The following is a 19,140-nucleotide window of genomic DNA, read 5'->3' on the forward strand; positions in this document are numbered from 1 at the left end:
ATCAACCACTCTAAATATCCGCAGATAAATTCCAGCTTGGGTTTCAGTGGCCACAATTCCTGTAGCACTTTATCGTGCAGAGCTAACCAAATTTTTGGATGTAATGTAAATGGATAAGCTATGTTTGTGATGAAATAGTGTATTTTCCTGCAGCATTGGCCTTTGTGATGGTGATGTAGCCTCACACTGCGTATCAAAACGTCATAAAGCATGTTCTTCTCTCCTGCCATGATCACGAGGGAGCGCTAAAGTCCAAGACCGTGATTCTAATTGAGCAACATGCTGACGTTCTCGCTGGACGTGTTTTGCTGCTTCGTTTTGCTGTGAGATGCTGTGGGTCTGATCTTCTGGAACCTCTGATATTTCCGTCTGTTTGTTCTCGATCTGTTAGATATGCTTTTCGTTGTCGACAATTTTTTCATGTGTTTCTTGGACGATTGTTCTTCCCCGTTTTTGTAAAGGTTGTCTAAGACAGCTGTTGTCTAAACTGCCCGTACAGCTAAGACTTCTCTATAGGCCCCCCAACCAAGACCAGTGCCAGTACGAAGTTATGTTCAGGCTGAATGTCCCAAGTGCAGCCCCTCAGGAGTCAAGACCAGAATCACCTCTCCATATTGGAGTCTGAATCAGAAGCCACGTTTCTCCACACTTCCCTTTCCATTGAAACGTCCCCTTAGAAAAATTTATGAATTATTGTGCTGGTGAACCTCTTACGTTATTTGATTTTCAAACAGCTGAGCAGAACTGAACGTACTCAGACATTTCGCTCTTTACCTATTCTGATCAACACTAAACTGACACACAATATTTTTAGCGCAACGCAATCTGACTTCCAAAAATCCCTACAAATGAATGGCCTTGTCTAACAATACTCTATACCCTTCATGAATCACTTACCTCACAAAAATCTTCGTTACTCTAACTACTGAAATACAGCGAGCGCCACTACTGCCAGCTAAATAAAAGATTCTAACTACTGAAGTCACTAACTACTGATAGGCATAGTTAGCAAATGAAAGATTTTAATAGAGAACATACAATGAATTTACCTTAATAATATTCAAAAGTCATCATATTAATATGTCAGTTCATAATATCCAGTCTTACAAATTTATTCTCTCTGATGGACACACGTCCAGATCATCCGCTCTCAAAACTCCGCCATCTCTCTCCCCACATCCACCACTGCTGGCGGCTCACCTCCAACTGCGCAACGCTACGCGCTGTTCACATTCAACTGCCCAACACTACAATAGCAAACAACATTGCAAACCAGCCACAGACTGCACACAGCACAGCCAGTGATTTTCATACAGAGCGCTACGTAGCGTAACCAATAAAAAAACCTAAACAGCCTACTTACACCATCAAACCTAACTAAACTCGAAAAGAGCACCCAGACAACCTCCTCCATAAGGGTTTCGTGCAAATCACAAGACTCCACGAGTGCCATGTCTTCCCTCTCGCTCGTCTTCGAAAAATCCTAACCAAAGTTAATAATATTCTTTTCCCCGCTGAAGATGAAACCAATCCATGATTCGTATATTACCATACAGGGAGGAGAAGACATTATGCTCCTGTATTATTTCTCACAGCCATTTTACGGAAAATGTTTTGAGTTTCAATTTAGGCCTCAAGTGAACAACAGTTCATCACAGATATCACAAGTTGCGACATTGTCGCGAGTAAAATAGTGGCCTGAGTGTAGAATAAATTTACTCTACCTGTTTTATAAAAACAATGTCCTACGGCTCCAGTACATTACGACATTGTTTTTATAAAACAGATCTGAAGATGGCCGTTGTAAACGTTTCGGTGTTGACAAAAAGTTTGTGACCATAGACGTAAAGTAAAGGAAGCTAATCGTAGAGATTATTATCAGGGTGGGCCGAAAGTTATATTCCATCATAAAATTCGTGATGCTCTCCAAAATCTTTGCAGACAGAAAGACAGCACCACCTGACAACTGCCTCAATAGCGTCTGCTGAAAGATGAACGTGGAAACACGCGGATTTTGTATGGACGCCATCTCTTATCATAATGGGCATTTACAACACTGTCGAAACGCCTCGACTGGGCGATGCGCTTCTCTCTTGTGCCCCTGTCCCTGCCATGTCCAGAAATACCTAACAGGCAGATCTAGGTAGGCAGTTTTTCGTCTCTTCGACCGAAAACATTGTCTGTACACCAGTGTGAGAAGTTCTTGCGACCATCATTTTGTCCCCAGTAAGTACTTTGGGCTTCAGATGGCTTTCAATTCCCAAATTTCCAGTGCAAGATTTACTGTCCTCATTCGAAGGACAGATACCATAAAGCTCCTGCATGCACTAACAATGTACATGCTCCCATCGGTGCCTGCTAATGTTGATAACTTCCTGTCATCTTACAAAAATGATGTCTGGGGGTGTAATAAGATTGAAGAGTATACTTGAATAAGGGAATAAGTGAGAGTGTGACTTGTTCTCTCTCAAGCTGACCAAAAAGAATCTTCTTCAAGTGGTCAGTCTGATCTTGCTATGTAATTGCACTGCAAGGACTAGTGTTACATGATCAGTTTTGTCTCAACTGCCATGATTTATAAACAAATGTCATGAAATTGGTAAAATCGTCGAATTTAAATTAGTTGCGAGCTACAATTGACAATATGAGTATCGTTAAATTACCATCAGTGACTGCCACATCGCAATACTAATGGTCCATATTAATTTCCTATTCTTTGGAATCCTGCTGAATGAAGACATGTGCTGTCATTGCGAGGGAAGGAAGAGAAGCCAGTAGAGGCCACTGGGCCGGGTATATTCTTTATGCAGCGAGCTCTGCTGGACAGCAGCGTCTGTGTTTGCATCTTAATGACATGCATTAAGCAATGAAAGACTATTTTTAACATGGTGCGTCCACCAGCGCCATGAAGGTGCTTCGCAAACTAACAGCAGCAGAGCGTGCAGTATTACAAATCACTGCACCCTGCAGGAAGCCTGTACTCTTCCAACATTTGGGCATGGAGTGGTTCAGGGATAAGATCTGTGAGGCTGAACCTGAGGAGACAATCCGGCTCATTTTTTCTAATGAGTGTGGCATGCTTCTTTCTGAGCTCTAGCACTAAAAACCCCTACCTGTGGTTAATTATATTAAAACTGCGTATGGGTCACTGCAACCTCATTAGAAGAGCTCTGATTGGTTATCACTGAGAAGAATTATTGTCATAGGTGGTAACAATCACACACAAGTCACTCTCTGGCAGAGTAGAGCTTCGGTCTTGGTTTCAGTCTTAGCCTTCTTTGTCTCTGGCAGCGCTCTGATCAGAACCGCTTGGACGGCACAATTCAAGAGAGGTACACCCATTCCAGGTTCTGAGGGAAAGCTGCATCCAGCATTCATAAATGTTAGGACTTTCACATTTGTAATTTAAGTGAGTTTATTAGCAATTGCATGCACACCATGTGCTTAATCAAGACAGTAAATTCCTGTGTATTTCTATCTTTTTACCACAGTGCAATTTCTTCGAACCTAAATATTTTCCCGAATGTTGCGCTTAATCGAAAGTATCCATCTCACAGTCGTGAGCCAATCTTTTCCGAGGTGTTGATGTTGTTAACTCAGTGGTACTATTTAATGAACGTAACAGTTCCCTCTCTTTTTGCACTTGTGTTTACTATGATGTCTAACCGACCACTGTGGCCGAGCGGTTCTAGGCGCTTCAGTCCGGAACCGCGCAGCCGCTACGGTCGCAGATTAGAACCCTGCCTCGGGAATGGATGTGTGTGATGTCCATAGCTTAGTTACGTGTAAGTAGTTGTAAGTCTAGGGGACTGATGACCTCAGATGTTATGTACCATAGTGCTTAGAGTAATTTTGAACTTTGATTACTACAGGGACTTTCAATAAATAGGACTTAATAGCAACCATTGTTTCATTCAGCAGTTTTATAAATTCCCTAGCTTATCATCTTTGTGAGTTACAACACCAAGGTTACTGTATGTTAAAGCCACTGCTGTTAAATAAATTCCGTCCATTGAGTTATCTATTGTACAAAATTTACTTGATATGCGTATGTCGAAGGCTCAGCCATAACCTCATGGTAGCACATACCACCTGCACGAAATAGATGTCTTCTTGTCAATATTACTTGGATGGCCTCGGTCTTGCTGGGAGATGCTGAAAATTAGATACTGACAGCTATTTGAAACTCTCATATGGAACGATGCATTGCTCTCTAAGTAACCACATTTTAGACCTCTCAAGAGTAGTTGTTTACGTAGTTGGCCATTCATCGTATGTATCCTCTCTACTACAGTTCCTTATATATACGTTCTATGCCTTTGGAATGGACCATTCATAGTGATTATTTATTCTGATGTTTGGTTGTATGTTGTTTCTTTCTCCATCTCTCTCTCTCTCTCTCTCACCCATAAAATCACCTACATTTTCAAAAGACAGGGAATAAACATAGCATACACAACAGACAATTCTATACAAAAAAACTGACAAAAAACAGAGACATATACCAGAAAGCAGGTATATACCAGTTACAATGTAACACTTGTGATGGCACATACATAGGGCAAACAGGGAGAACATTTGATGTCAGATACAAGGAACACATGAGGGCATGGAAATATGGGACAAACCACTCCATATTTGCAGAACACCTGAGAGAAAATGACCACAAACCAACCACTAGAGAAGATATATATGAGAATAATTATAATCAACAATAAAAAGCACCTTCTGACCATGCAAGAAAATTACCACGTACATAAAACAAAAGCAGAGGGGAAAAAAATGTTGAATGACCAAGTACACATGCCAAACAATTCATTATTTACAGTAATAGATAAAGTACTAGAATAATGTTCGCAAAAAGGATAAATATAAAAACAGCGTTCAATGCAATAACAATAGAACCCAACATTTTTACACTCACTCATCCATGACCCCTCCCCAGAACACTGAAACGGTAAGTCAAAACAGCTGTGACAAAAAAAAAAAAAAAAAAAAAAAAAAATCGGCTCTAACCCGCACCCCCCCCCCCTCTCTCTCTCTCACTCATACGCACACTGACGGTATAAACAGCATAAACAGAAGTTAGTAACGAACTTGTACTTCATTAGTTTGGCGACACATGGGTAAACATACCAAAGACGATGAAACAAGTAATGGAGTCGCAATATTTACGCTGTGAAAAGAAGTGTACGACGTAATTGTTGTATCGAGTAACAGAAGAACGATAGTCCACCACAAAAAAGAGTGACAAACATGCTGAACAGTGTGTCGATGGCGAAAACAGGAAGAGGTGAATAAAGAACAGTGATAAAAGTTGTAGTGCGACCTCCAGACCAGACGTGAGGAAACGCAAATGAGCAAATCGTAAGTAATTACATTTTTTACAAAAAATATCGAAGTGAACTGTTTGATAATCTATAACTAACAAAACTGTTCATTATACATCCCACTGATGATACCTTAAAACAGTAGAAGACGAAACGTGTATGGATTAAATAAAATAAATAGCAGCAGAAAAAGGCAGTTTGATTTGCCAAACAAGATTTGGGAATTGTCTCTTCAACTCATTTCTAGCCATCAGCGAAAAATGTGCCGGACACCCATCGTGTTGATACCACAATTTGTTCCTTGTTCCTAACTTCTGTAAAGTTTGGAAGGTAGGAGACGAGGTACTGGCAGAAGTAAGGCTGTGAGGACGGGGCGTGAGTCGTGCTTGGTTAGCTTAGTTGGTAGGGCACTTGCCCGCGAAAGGCAAAGGTCCCGACTCTCGGTCCGGCACACAGTTTTAATCTGCCAGGAAGTTTCAACAGACCTAATGCTTCCTGCAGGAATCTGGTGTACTTCCTACCATTAAGATTTCCTTCGATGAAATAGGGGACTATAATCCTGTCCTCCAGAATCCCAAACCATACATTCACAGACCACGGTTTTTGGTGTGCAACTTCCCGGTGTACTAAAGATCCTTTTGTTATCAATTTGTCATAGACATATTTAAATGTGCGACGTGAAGGGTGAGTGCGCTGAGGATATCTTTCAAAGTATAAGTCTCTAGCTCTCTCTGAATTTCGTTGGCGTTTTCCATAAATGAGAAGCATATCAACTTGTGCTTCGAAGAATACATCAGTCACGTTAGCTTGATTCGACGATACTATTCTTACCGTTCCTATTAGTGTTCTATTGCGAAACCGTCGAATGCTGTTTATATGTCGATGGCACGTTGCCAAATAATGCATGTTATGCAGATTAAGACTTCCATGGTTCGTGAATGTAGCCTAGTCAGTAAATAAAATCAAATTAATAAATATGTCATCCCTCTGAATCTGAAGTTGAGCCCATAGATAGAATTCAATGCGACGCATACAATCTGTACCACTTAAATTATTGATGGAGACTGATACGGTAAAGATGATACATATAGCGCTGCAAATGAACAACACTACTCTGGCCCATGACAGATTCCCTTCCGATTTGACGCGTACTAACATAAGAATCTCGAACCATAGTGACAATAGTACCAATTTCCGTTTCCTCGATATTAACTTTCCTTTGCCGGATATGTTTCCGATGCATTAAAGATTCTTTTTTTCTCAATTTATCACAGACATATTTAAATTTACGACGTGAAGGGTGAGTGCGTTGAGGGTATCTTTCAGCGTATAAGTCTCTAGCTCTCACAAAACTTCGTTGGCATTCTCCGTAAATGATAAGCATATCGACTTGTTCTTCGAAGAATACGTCAGTCACATTCGCTTGATACGAGAAAACTAGTCTTACCGTTCCTGTTAGTGTTCTATTCCGAAACCGTCGAATGCTGTTTATATGTCAATGGCACGTTGGATGGATACGCCATATTCGGAGATTATATACTATTTGCACAATATCCGAGAGAGAATTGTCAGGGTATGTGCTTCGATAAGTGTCGAAGTGATCAGGTATACCACTCAATCCATGATAAGAAGATTGCAGCACTGCATTTATACCAATGCTCATCACTTCTGTAAATGAACATTCATACCACCTTTTTGACCTTCATTGACATTCAAAGACCTTACTGTCGTACATCATTGGATTAGTCTCGATAGCTGCTATCAGAAAGTAACTACCGAACTGAAGCATCTCATTAAAACAAATTCACCATATCTCTGACGCGACCCCACCTAGCAAGAAAACACCAACGTCATATTATGACCCCCGTTGTCCCATGCAAAATGTGTGTCACAAACTTTTCAGCTACTGTCATACTTTCAGAGTTATTTTAGATGGCAATTGTTAGTGACACACACTGTATATATAGAAAACATCCGCAAACACAGAATAACTGCTTTCATATTTACTGTGGGGAATTTCCTATTTGCACCTTGTTTTAGGCTTTCTAGTTGTCACTCCCATATACAATGGACTATAATTTTGGTATTCATGTTGTTGAATGCAAGCTTAAGTCAATAACAGATTTGAGCTGCTGTATTACTTGAATTGATTTGGAGAGTGCATCTTGTTTGATACAGGAAGTGAAGGATCATTTCTGTGGTACGTTTAAAATTGTGTGCGTTGCTTAACGCATCTACGTCGCTTGGTAGTAGGTCGCTTCGCTTTATAAGCTGTCGTTAGATGCTCTTCATAAGATATGTTTCACACACTGCAATTATATTTGTAAATGTCATGAATAAGCGACTTATTATGTTAATAGACAATCAGGTAAACATAAAAAAGGTGAATACGGTTTTAGAATAGTACATTTATTAACAGATATCTCAGACATTCACGTGTAGCTAATGGACTGATAAAGTAAAGTTGAAATGAAGATCTGTCTGAGAACGTAGTTTATTACAACAAACGTAAGTTATGGGACGAAATGTCATTTATACAAGTGAAATGACTCTTCGCGCGTTTTGGTTGATGAAGTCCAGGTGAGCGGATACTCTGGTGTAGACGGACGGAGCTCCTGGGTATCCACACGGGTCCACTCCCCAGGACACCACACCGATCAGTTCGCCGTTCTGCGCCAGGGGACCGCCGGAATCACCCTGAACACGATCAAACATCAGACAGTGGGTAAAAATATCTCAATACTTCTAGCAATAATTTTGCAATGGAATTATTGTAAACTCATTCAACATTATCTCAGAAACGTCTGTGTTTTTGGAAAGTACAACACCCAACAAAAAATCTTGAGTTAAGGATAACAAACACCTTTCCCTGTTTTTAATTTGAATAAGTAACTGTACATTATGGTTAGTTCACCGTGGTCTTCGTTCTGTTGGCCATTCTGAAGTAATCGGGAATTATTTATCAAAATAGTTGTCTTGGTGCGAATATATCGTATATACTCAACTGTTTCCATCACAAGATGAATCGTAATTGCTTACAGGTTATAGGGTAAATAGGTCTAAATTAATAAATAACCTGTAAATATGTGAAGTCCTCGTTTAACAAAAGGATGAATTGCAAGTTGTGACTTACACCGCAGACGGAGATGCCATCATAAATGGGTCCCGTGCAGACCATAGTCTCCGTAAGCGGATTGGGACCCACGTCCAGGTCGTCGATATTTTGGCTGCAAGTTTCATAGTCGATTACGGTGACGTCGACAGTCTGCAAAATGTCAGGTGTGCTGGCCGTTTCCGTTGAACCCCAGCCAGAAAGGACGGCAATGGATCCACCTGATATAAAATTGAAAAGTATTTTGCAGTAGAGTAAGTGGTCCAATCACACAATGTTAACAGTACTTTGCGTAACTGAAACACTTTCGAAAGATACCTAAGGTTCAACGTTTCTTCGAATGTCATCCCTTAACCCACCCATGTTCGAATTCCCACCGTTTCTGTAAATCGTTTTTGTCAAATGTCCGAAGAGTTCCTTTGAAAAATCCGCATTCAGTTTCCTCCCAAATCCTTTAGGAATCTAAGCTTGCTCCCGACATCAACGAGACATAAGACCTTAAGTTCCTTTTTTCTGCAATATTAATATTACATCAAAGAATTTATTTACTGGGTTCCTATGTTTGTATAGCCCTGAAAGTGATAAACGTATCCAAAATAGTACGTTACATTTGTCGTTTACTCCACACTGATTGCCAGATGCGACTTTGGCAACAACACATGTGGAGAGAGATGTGTTACTATTCCTTTATACATCACCTTCCCGTAAGCTTCGAAAGTACTGGGAAATTTATTTTGTGATGGTGGTGGTGGTTAGTGATTAACGTCCCGTCGACAACGAGGTCATTAGAGACGGAGCGCAAGCTCGGGATAGGGAAGGATTGAGAAGGAAATCGGCGGTGCCCTTTCAAAGGAACCATCCCGGCATTTGCCTGAAACGATTTAGGGAAATCACGCAAAACCTAAATCAGGATGGCCGGAGACGGGATTGAACCGTCGTCCTCCCGAATGCGAGTCCAGTGTCCTAACCACTGCGCCACCTCGCTCGGTTTTTATTTTGTGAATGGTAATATTCCGTTAAGTGACAACATTGAAATGATACCCTTTAAAACACACTAAAGCAACTATACAAGGTGTCAAATTACTCGCAGTTAATGTTTTGCCATACACATGAGACTGAACACTAATCAGAGACTTAATAACAAAAGAAGTTCCCTTCCTGTATATCTCTTGCCTAACTTACGAAGATTTAGTACACATATCTGTACAGATAAAGCTCCGGTTTAACTTTACAATTGTGGGGAATAGTTTACCACTTATGTTGGAGATTAGGACAGATAGCCTTCGGTCTGCTAGTAAATTAACGTGTGTGGTCGGGAGTTGGCGTACCTGCAGGGATTGAACCGGCGCTCGGCAAGCTGATGGCCTGGACGTACGTTCCCAGAGACAGAGAGGACTCCAACAGGAAGACAGCGATGTCGTTTGGAGCTACACCTCTGAGGAAGAAAAGAATTTATTTGTGTAAGCACTGTATTACGCCACCTGCATTATAAAAAGTCACAACTGTTGAATCATACTGAACAAAACATATTATGGGAGTCGCTACTAAAAGGAAATACGTTATATTTAACTGAATTGCTCTGCGAATTTTGACATCAGTAAATTTTCTCTGACAGTGCAGTTGTTTAAGTATCATGACTTCTTACATCTACAGATTCTCAAACGAAACTATGCGGTTCGAGAGGCCTTTTAAGGATGAAAATATCTTATGATGTACTTATGCAAGCCGAAGCAACAAATGCAACCTTGTTCTACAACTGGAATTTGAACCTGAGTATTTTGCTCACTTGGCAGATGGGCTAACCACTACGCCACCCTGCCACAGTAGCTTTATACAACTGCGCTGACCACGCTAGCGAACCTTCGTCGTAATTCCATAAACTTTTCATTTGTCACTTCAGTCTGTGTCTACACATTCTACAAAATCTTATGGATAACATTCAGTCACACATTTGCATTCTTTACTATGCATTCGCTACCGTAGTTAAAATAATTTTTAACTGTATTGCAGCTATAACTTATTGTTGTCCCAATTAACCTAACTGAATTTGGTGAAAAATGGGATATCAGTAACTCATGACTCACGACTTACAGATCCTGAAAATATCGCAGTTCTATTAACGACGTTGCCATAGGTTCCAAGCTTACGCACTCACCCAGGATAGTCGGGATGCACGATTTGGTCCGAGACTCCGATCTCCTGCTCGCTGCCCTCATTGCTGCTCAAATCGTGGTCTCCGGCGACGACCTGTCAACGACATGTTACATGGTCGACCTGGTTAAATTTGCTTCCATTGAAAGTGCTAATATTCTAACCATGTAATGACGTTTGTCACGTGTTTTAAAGAGAAAATGTCCAGGGAGGTATGTTTCGTCTACACAACTGAATGCAAGGCAGTTCGTTTTTCGTACGCATTTCACTTCTTTTACGGATTAAGCGTCTTTTGTGACCTGTATTGTGTCTCTATGTTACGTTTTATCATGTTACTGTCTTGTTTCAGGTGTGAAAGAACTTTCGTAGCACAAGTTTTCTGAGGTTAAATTATGGATTATGAATAGTGCAAGTGAAGTATTGTAATAACTGAGGGTGAAAATCGCCGGGAATCGTACATCTGGAATACGCAAACCGAGTAAACACATCTTCCCAATCACACATGTGATCTAGCAACTTTGGAAATCGTAAATAATACCAAACGATAACTTACCTCACGAAACTTGTGCAGAAAAAGTTGTTTCCAACCTTAAAAACAAGACAATGACGAGATAAAACCTAACGTTCTTGCATATCTGGAACTGTCCCATAATGCATTTACTAAATATTTAAAACAAACAGGTACTGCAGCCCTCCGAAGAAGCCTCTTAAATAAAATAAGCAAAACACGTGGCAGAAAACTAACTGCCTTCAAAGACTGAACATACCTCCATGAATTTTGAAACAACTAAGAAACGATGGAAAACATCTACAGATACAATTTATTTTGCCCACTTTCTACATTAAAAACTTCGTTAGAAGTTCCATTATCACGTGGATTAACTGTTTCAACAGTCAAGAACTGAAGATTTAAAACAACATCGAACATGCAAATAAAATTACATTAATATGTTTTTTTCAATAATTTAGTTCACCTTTTAATTTTCTAAGTGACGGTACTGATGAAGTGCCAACGGAATTTTCTATTATTTTCTCATTCCTCTAGAGATAAATTTTCCTTCACTACATGAAGACGTCAGAAGCTTGCTCGCCCAATACAGTATTACTCATTAAAACTATTAGTAGTTTGGTTATAGTAAAATAGTTTTTATTACATTTGCTATACGTTAATGTACAAAATGTTTTCGCTACTACCGGGCTCGATTTCAAATAAATATTGATTTCTTGGCTCTTAACACCTCATCAATACCAAATACTTTTAATAACGTGTCCCGTAGCTCCTGACTTTGTTTCGGGAAATCATTAGATTCATATTCTCTTAGAGTAAACCGCATCTATATTTTTTTGAGAACACATGATAGTTTTCCCTTTCATTTGGATTTTATTGCAGAATTAACATTTAGCTCATGAAATATTCACTAATATATGGTGTTGGGTTGGTAGTATTCCTAGAAGTTAATGGGACTTGTAAGGTAGATGTTACTGGGAAAACATGATGTTAGCACCAATGATAGTGTGCGTTGTGTCCTAAGTCATGTTTGAGTAACCAAGCACATCATCCGTAATAAGAGGTGATGGTCGTTGAACGTAGACAAATTTAAAAAATCGCCTACAGTCGTAACACATTTCCTGTGTTTCACATATTTAACTTGCAAGTCTAGCCCACCAACTTGGTCTACACATCTGGATCAAAATGGCAGGTGTAGGGTGACAGTGGTCATACTCACGATGTAGCTTCCAATGCTGACGGCGCAGTGTCCGGCGGTGAGGATGGCAGTGCTGGAGAGGATGGAGCCGCCACAGTTGTGGTACCGCAGACCCAGCACCACGTGCTGCAGGGACACCTGGTACGGAAACTCGCCTGCAAAGAAGATCAACATGAGTTCTCAACACACCTCTGCTCGAGCACCGATTTTCACGTCCCCACATAACAAGCCGAAAACCATTACTAGTGTCGCTTGCCGTTCTTCAGTTAGGCTTCCCACCGATTGTATTTCCATAATGCAGAATGTTGAGAGAAGAATATGATACAAGATGAAATTGAACGTCCAGCTACCAGCGGCTGTAATGTTACAACAGAATAATTTCCTTATTTGGTTATCCATTTATTATTACGCTTCCGACACCTTATTTTTGACAAGTTTTCATTTATTCAGATGCATAAACAAAGAACCAAACAACATTGGTGTAGGGGCTCTATCCTTACCTCCTGAAAGCTACACACCAATAATGTTTACTACGTGACATTTTGTACTAATATCACCCGAAGTTATCTGAGCTGATGATGTCTACGTAATAGTTGAAATCTAGATCGTCCGTAGTAAAATTACGTATTTCCCGATCGATAGCTGTTATTTTCGCTATTGTCTAAATTAAACTTTTATACTGCTTACTACTCAGCCAGTCCAGTTCTGTTGATGCAAAGTTCTTTTCTTCAATCTGGAGGTATTGTTCAACTAGTGTGATGGAGGCGCTGACGCACAATAAATTACATGGGAGTCTCTAGACGGAAATAGCGGTTACTTGACCAAATGTTTTATTGCATGGAGAGATGGATACTCACCTCTGGCGGCGTCGTGTCCCCCGTAGATGCGTCCCCTGGAGAGTGCGAAACGCCGAGCTGGTCCAGTGTGCGGCAAACGACGCACTGGAAGCGCCGAACCTGCAGACAAACACACCAACATTCAGCTATGCTTTTAATGTAGTCTCCCCACGAACTGAAACCTTAACATTTGCTTATCCTGCGCAGTTTCCTCACAACTGACCCGTCAAGCTCATTTCGAAAACTGACAAAACAGGTAGGTCTGCCGCTCATTTCTTGCCTCTCCACCAAAATTGTGCTCAAACCAGCTTTGCAAAGTAGAAGAAAAAGAGCTATGATGGCAGAAATTGGTGGCCAATGACAGGAAAGTTGCTGTAAGAATGTTGCTCGTAGATTGCATCACGAGAATACTGCTCGCAAGTTGCAACTTTCAGTACTCTTTACCAGATTAATCAGTCCGTTTTCAGTTGCTACAAAAACCCAGTGTAAGTTTAACTCCACTAAAACTAAAACAATGAATATCAGGACGGCATTCTGTCACGCTACGAGTTCTCACCCAGCACACAGGCGATGAGGGCCAAGACGAGGACTGTCTGTCTGAGCATGTTGAGGTGTGTTGTGGTGTGGAAGGTCTGCAGTGTTTATATACACACCTCCAATCACGATAACTCGTGAGCAGCTGCCCTTGCATTATACTGAGAAGCATTGTGATTGGCTAAAAGGATTGCATCTTGATCTTATCTTTGGTGATTCATACAACATGAGCAGGTAACTACAATCTTGATTTAAGATAACATCTTTGACCAATGTCTTCTGCGGCCTTACTGTGATTTCATAAAAACGCTTCAACAATGCCCTTTCGATCATCCTCGGTTGTATAAATATCCAGGGACCAATAGGCTATATTTTCAATCGTACAGAGGCAAAGAATGTGTAACCTCCCTATCTATCTTTAAAACGGGTTACCTACAAAAGTAAGTCCGAAATAAGGCTTGAACTGAAATGTCCTCTCATATACAAAGTTCAGACGCATGAATTTCTGTAGTAACGAGATCTGACTACAATATTCAGGGAATATGATTTAGAGTAGCACAGGCTTACTTCGCACAAACTGATCAGTCATAGCAAATATCTGAAGTTACATAAAAAGCGTATAACCAACGGTGTTTCTAGCACAGTTGTATACAATGCGCGCGGTCTAGCGTACTATTACCAAAAGTTCATAAGTACACGAAGTAATATGGTTTCACTTGATAGGATGAAGGACTATAACAGTACCAGCTCCATAAAAATCCGTTCTGAAATGCGTATATAGACAGGGTTGCAGAGTAGTTTGTTCAAGATCTGCTATTAATCGTAAAATGATTTTAGGAAGAACTAATTTTGCTGATTGTGAAGTAATGTACACAACATCGAATGTTGTACTAACTACAAAGTGCAACTCATTGTCAGTATAATTTCGTTTGAGAAGGAACGTAATGGCGAGGAAGTTCAATTTACTTTGAAAATGTTTTAGCAGAAAAGTATATAATTATTTACGAAATGTAATGATGCCACTATGACACAGGCAACATTAGTGCGCAGAACATATGGCTCGGAAAGATTGGACACCTGAAAACTTGAAACAAAATAAAATCTATAAACGTCAGTAACAATGGATAACATCCATTGGCAGGACGTTAGGCGCATTTAAATGTTGTACCCCACCCAGATGGATTAATAGCAAACTGGCTCTGTAAAGCGCATCGAAGTCTACCCTCTTGAGAAAGTCACAAATAGAACTTCACCACAGGAAAAGCGCGCTTTAAAACAATGACAGATTTGGTGAAATTTTTCGCTATTACCTCGGAATGTCTACGAAGAAAATAAATGCATGTTAACTACCTGATGCCTGTGAATGATTAGCAGACTCGTATTGCAAGTGTGCTCATCCTCTTCACAACCAGACCGCGTGTTACCATACACCACACCGCGCCACACACCGACCACTCCAGATTAGAGAAGAGACGCTATTGTGTTTGAAGCAAGCTTCCCAAAGACACTTACGCTTGCAGAAATCGATAGGTAGGTATCTTTACAGCCAGCTTGCGAGTTAATAACAAGGGTAATAATTTGAGCAGTGAAAGTAGCAAATAGGGCAATGATTTTCAAAGGCCGAGGATACTGTTTGGGAAGTTAGTTCGCCTTACGTGGTGTACTTGATATTCTGTCATAATGCAGTGGATATGCAAAACTCTGACACCATACTAAAGAAGCAGTCTGATGTGTCAAGAAGTGAAGGCACAAAACATGGTCACAATTGTAAAGCCGCAGGAAATGGCTGTAAGAGCAACAGTTAGAAGTAATATTGTCCGGCTCATAGCAAAGAGCTGTTTAAAAACATTGGATGTTCTGATTGTACCAAGTGAGTACTTTTGCCAGTGGCTCGTGTACATCATGTACAACATTGAGAAGTATTTCACTAATAGGTCGATACATAATCATCGAACAGCAGCAGGTTTGGACTTACATTTATCAAACAAATATATACAGGGTGTTACAAAAAGGTATGGGCAAACTTTCAGGGAACATTCCTCACACACAAAGAATGAAAATATGTTATGTGGACATGTGTCCGGAAACGCTTACTTTCCATGTTAGAGCTCATTTTATTACTTCTCTTCAAATCACATTAATCATGGAACGGAAACACTCAGCAACAGAACGTACCAGCGTGACTTCAAACACTTTGTTACAGGAAATGTTCAAAATGTCCTCCGTTAGCGAGGATACATGCATGGAATACCTGATGCCCTGATGCAGACCTGGAGAATGGCGTATTGTATCACAGCCGTCCACAATACGAGCAGAGCGAGCAGAGGGTAAACCTTTCTGAGTCTAGTGCTTGAAAGTTGCAATTGTTTTTGCACAGGAATAAAATTATAGTTTCACCGGTCTTTAGACCATAAACTGAATCATATAGTGCTAAGAAGTAATATTATACACTTTTTTTGGTTTAGTTCAATCCTTGACAACTTCCACAATAAGTGATATTCATACAGACAAATGAATCGTAAGGTTTCTTTGACTTTTACTGCTGTTTCATCTCGACAGTAACAAGAAATATTGAAAGATGTGAAATGTTTCAATAACATTAAAAGTATATAAAAATTCATATGTTTTATAAATAATAAGTGATACAATACAGCTGAATTCCTTCTGGTTTTTAGAAAGAAAAAAAAAACAAATTTTTTGACATTCGTCTGAATGGAATGGACAGTGTCTTGAAAGGTGGAGATAAGATGAACATCAAGAAAAGCAAAACGAGGATAATGGAATGTAGTCGAATTAAATCGGGTGTTTCTGCGGGAATTAGATTAGGAAATGAGACACTTAAAGTTGTAAAGGAGTTTTGTTATTTGGGGAGCAAAATAACTGATGATGGTCGAAGTAGAGAGGAGATAAAATGTAGACGCAGTGGCAAGGAAAGCGTTTCTGAAGAAGAGAAATTTGTTAACATCGAGTATAGATTAAAGTCTCAGGAAGTCGTTTCTGAAAGTATTTGTATAAAGTGTAGCCATGTATGTAAGTGAAACGTGGACGATAAATAGTTTAGACAATAAGAGAATAGAAGCTTTCGAAATGTGGTGCTACAGAAGAATGCTGAAGATTAGATGGGTATATGACATAACAATTGGGGAGGTATTGAATAGAATCGGGCAGAAGAGAAATTTGTGGCACAACTTGACTAGGAAAAGGGGTCGGTTGGTAGGACATATTCTGAGGCATCAAGGGATCAGCAATTTAGTATTGGAGGGCAGCGCGGAGGGAAAAAATCGTAGAGGGAGACCAAGAGATGAATACACTAAGCAGATTCAGAAGGATGTAGGTTGCAGTAGGTACTGGGAGATGAAGAAGCTTGCACAGAATAGCGTGTAGACCTGCATTCTCTGGACTGAAGACCACAACAACAACATGGAATACTCGTATATAGTTAGAAAAACATGGCTCGTTCTCTTTATTTTCCATTCGTTGTAGTGGTGATTTGTGACTATCAGGGAGTGAGAATGGAGGAGAAGTGGGATTTTATTGAATTTGTGTATTAGGTGCGGAAAGTTGTTGGTATGGTGGAAAGGAATAGGTGGTGGGATTTGAAGTGGAAAAGTGTCTAGAAGAGAAAAGTAAAATGATAGCAAAGAAGACTGTGAACCTTAGAATAAAAAGGAAAGGAGATGAACAGGCAGGAGAAAGGGAAGAAAGATTAGAGTTTAACGTCACGTCTACGGTGAAATCGTTGGATACTTACAGTACAGGCGGGTTTGGAAAAAGATGAGAGAGACAGGAGCAGCCAAGTCCTTTTCAATGGAACCATTCCAAAACTTTTGGTACACGATTTAGGGAAGTGACTGATATCTACCTGAATTGGAGGAACAGGAAATTGAGCACCCATCATCCCAAATTCGAGCCCAGAGAGATGAATACAGTGCCATAAGGCTATGTGGGTAAGGAAGAAAGGAGCCCACACGTGGAGACCAGATGTTTTTGATGTAGAAGGATGGGTAGCTCTGTAGCAGAATTTCATGGTGATGTTAGCTGAGTGAAGTTCGTTACTAAAGAATCTGGGGTCTGCACCCGAGGCTGTGTTTTCAGGTCGACTGGTTGTGCCGGAAGGCCACGTGAATATAGAGGGACCCTTGGGATTTCTGGTAGATAGAGCAAAGAGGTGTCATTGCTGTACTTGAGGATTTGCAGGAAGGGCATGATTTAGGTTTTGAAAGTGCACACGATTGAGAAGAATAACGCTTTGGCACACCACTTCACTTAGATGTAAGATACAAGCGTTGGTGTCAGTTAAATAGGAAGTGATCCTTCTGGATGAAAGAGTTTACTGAACATGCGGATTTCAGCAAGACGTGTTTGACATATCGTGGGCTTTTGAAAAAAAGAGTCAAAACCGATAATGTAATAGTTGGTATAATAAAGGTGGTTACAGTGAAATAGTGTCACATATAATTTATTGCAGTTTCATAAAATTCTCAAGATTGAATTTTAGATGCGAATGACATATACGGTTGCATGCTGTTTCTAGGTCAGATAATTTACAGTTACTGGTTTGGTAGAACATCAGTACACTGTTGGGTAAGAAATTGGATCACAAGCCGCTGGCTGCTAATAAAAGAAATCGTGACCAGGATGATTTACGCTGCGATTTTGTGGAATATCGTATTAATGTGTTGTGCAGCACTGGGTGTGCTCCGTGTCTGATGAACTGGCGTACTGCTGTGTGCTAGATGTTACAGCTGAGGTGTCACTGAACTCTTTGGTTGTGAAGACAAAAGATTAATTAATCCAGAAGTCATTAGGAACTATGATGGTTATTAGTGAGCGTGATTGTTGACAGTGAGACTTTAAGAATTAAGTAGGTTGAGCCACGTAACAGGGATTACGGGTGGGAAGAGTGCTGTAAAATGGATGTGAGGTAGGAAGTGGTATATTCATAACGCAAGCAAATATTAACTGTCAGTAAAGAACTGTTCGCCATTTATGAGGCCTTTTCTCCGGTTGTACCGTTCTTTATGGAACAGTGTAGGTTCAGTTTTCTATTTAGGACTCAGTGAGTGATAAGATAATCTGTTATGGATGTGGTTGTCTAAAAAAATCAAACAGTGATATCGGCATTCGAGTCACTGTGTGCTTGGAGACCTTATTTGGTTTCGAGATCGAAATGGGAATTGCGCTGCGACTCCTCCATTGTGGCGTAGTAGTGTCCCGCTTTAAATTCTGCAGCGTTGGTGGGGAAAAGTCACAAACACTGGAGCGCTCCATGTAGATGTGGTGTCTCTGATTCTTCATTCACGGCCAAACTCAATAGTCGCAATTTTCTGCACGATTTGGAGTGGAAATATCTTTTCTTCATTTCATCCCCCTCACCCCACTCAAACAAATGGTAGGTTCTCACCGGTATCAGCTGTTCTTCATCGAGGATGATTTAAAAGCAGATAAAAAGTGAAACACTTTAAATAATT

At 40.3% G+C, this 19,140-nt stretch overlaps 1 protein-coding gene across 1 annotated transcript in view; it reads right to left on the minus strand.

Moving 5' to 3' along the window:
* Positions 1 to 19,140, minus strand: part of LOC126455805 (trypsin-1-like) — a 262,309-nt gene that overhangs the window by 186,599 nt on the left and 56,570 nt on the right. The window contains exon 2 of the mRNA XM_050091566.1: positions 13,157 to 13,255. Coding sequence (XP_049947523.1) covers positions 13,157 to 13,255 — 99 coding nt within the window. The remainder of the gene's footprint in view (positions 1 to 13,156; positions 13,256 to 19,140) is intronic.

The sequence above is a fragment of the Schistocerca serialis genome, chromosome 2 (genome assembly GCF_023864345.2).
Source record: "Schistocerca serialis cubense isolate TAMUIC-IGC-003099 chromosome 2, iqSchSeri2.2, whole genome shotgun sequence".
NCBI lineage: Eukaryota > Metazoa > Arthropoda > Insecta > Orthoptera > Acrididae > Schistocerca > Schistocerca serialis.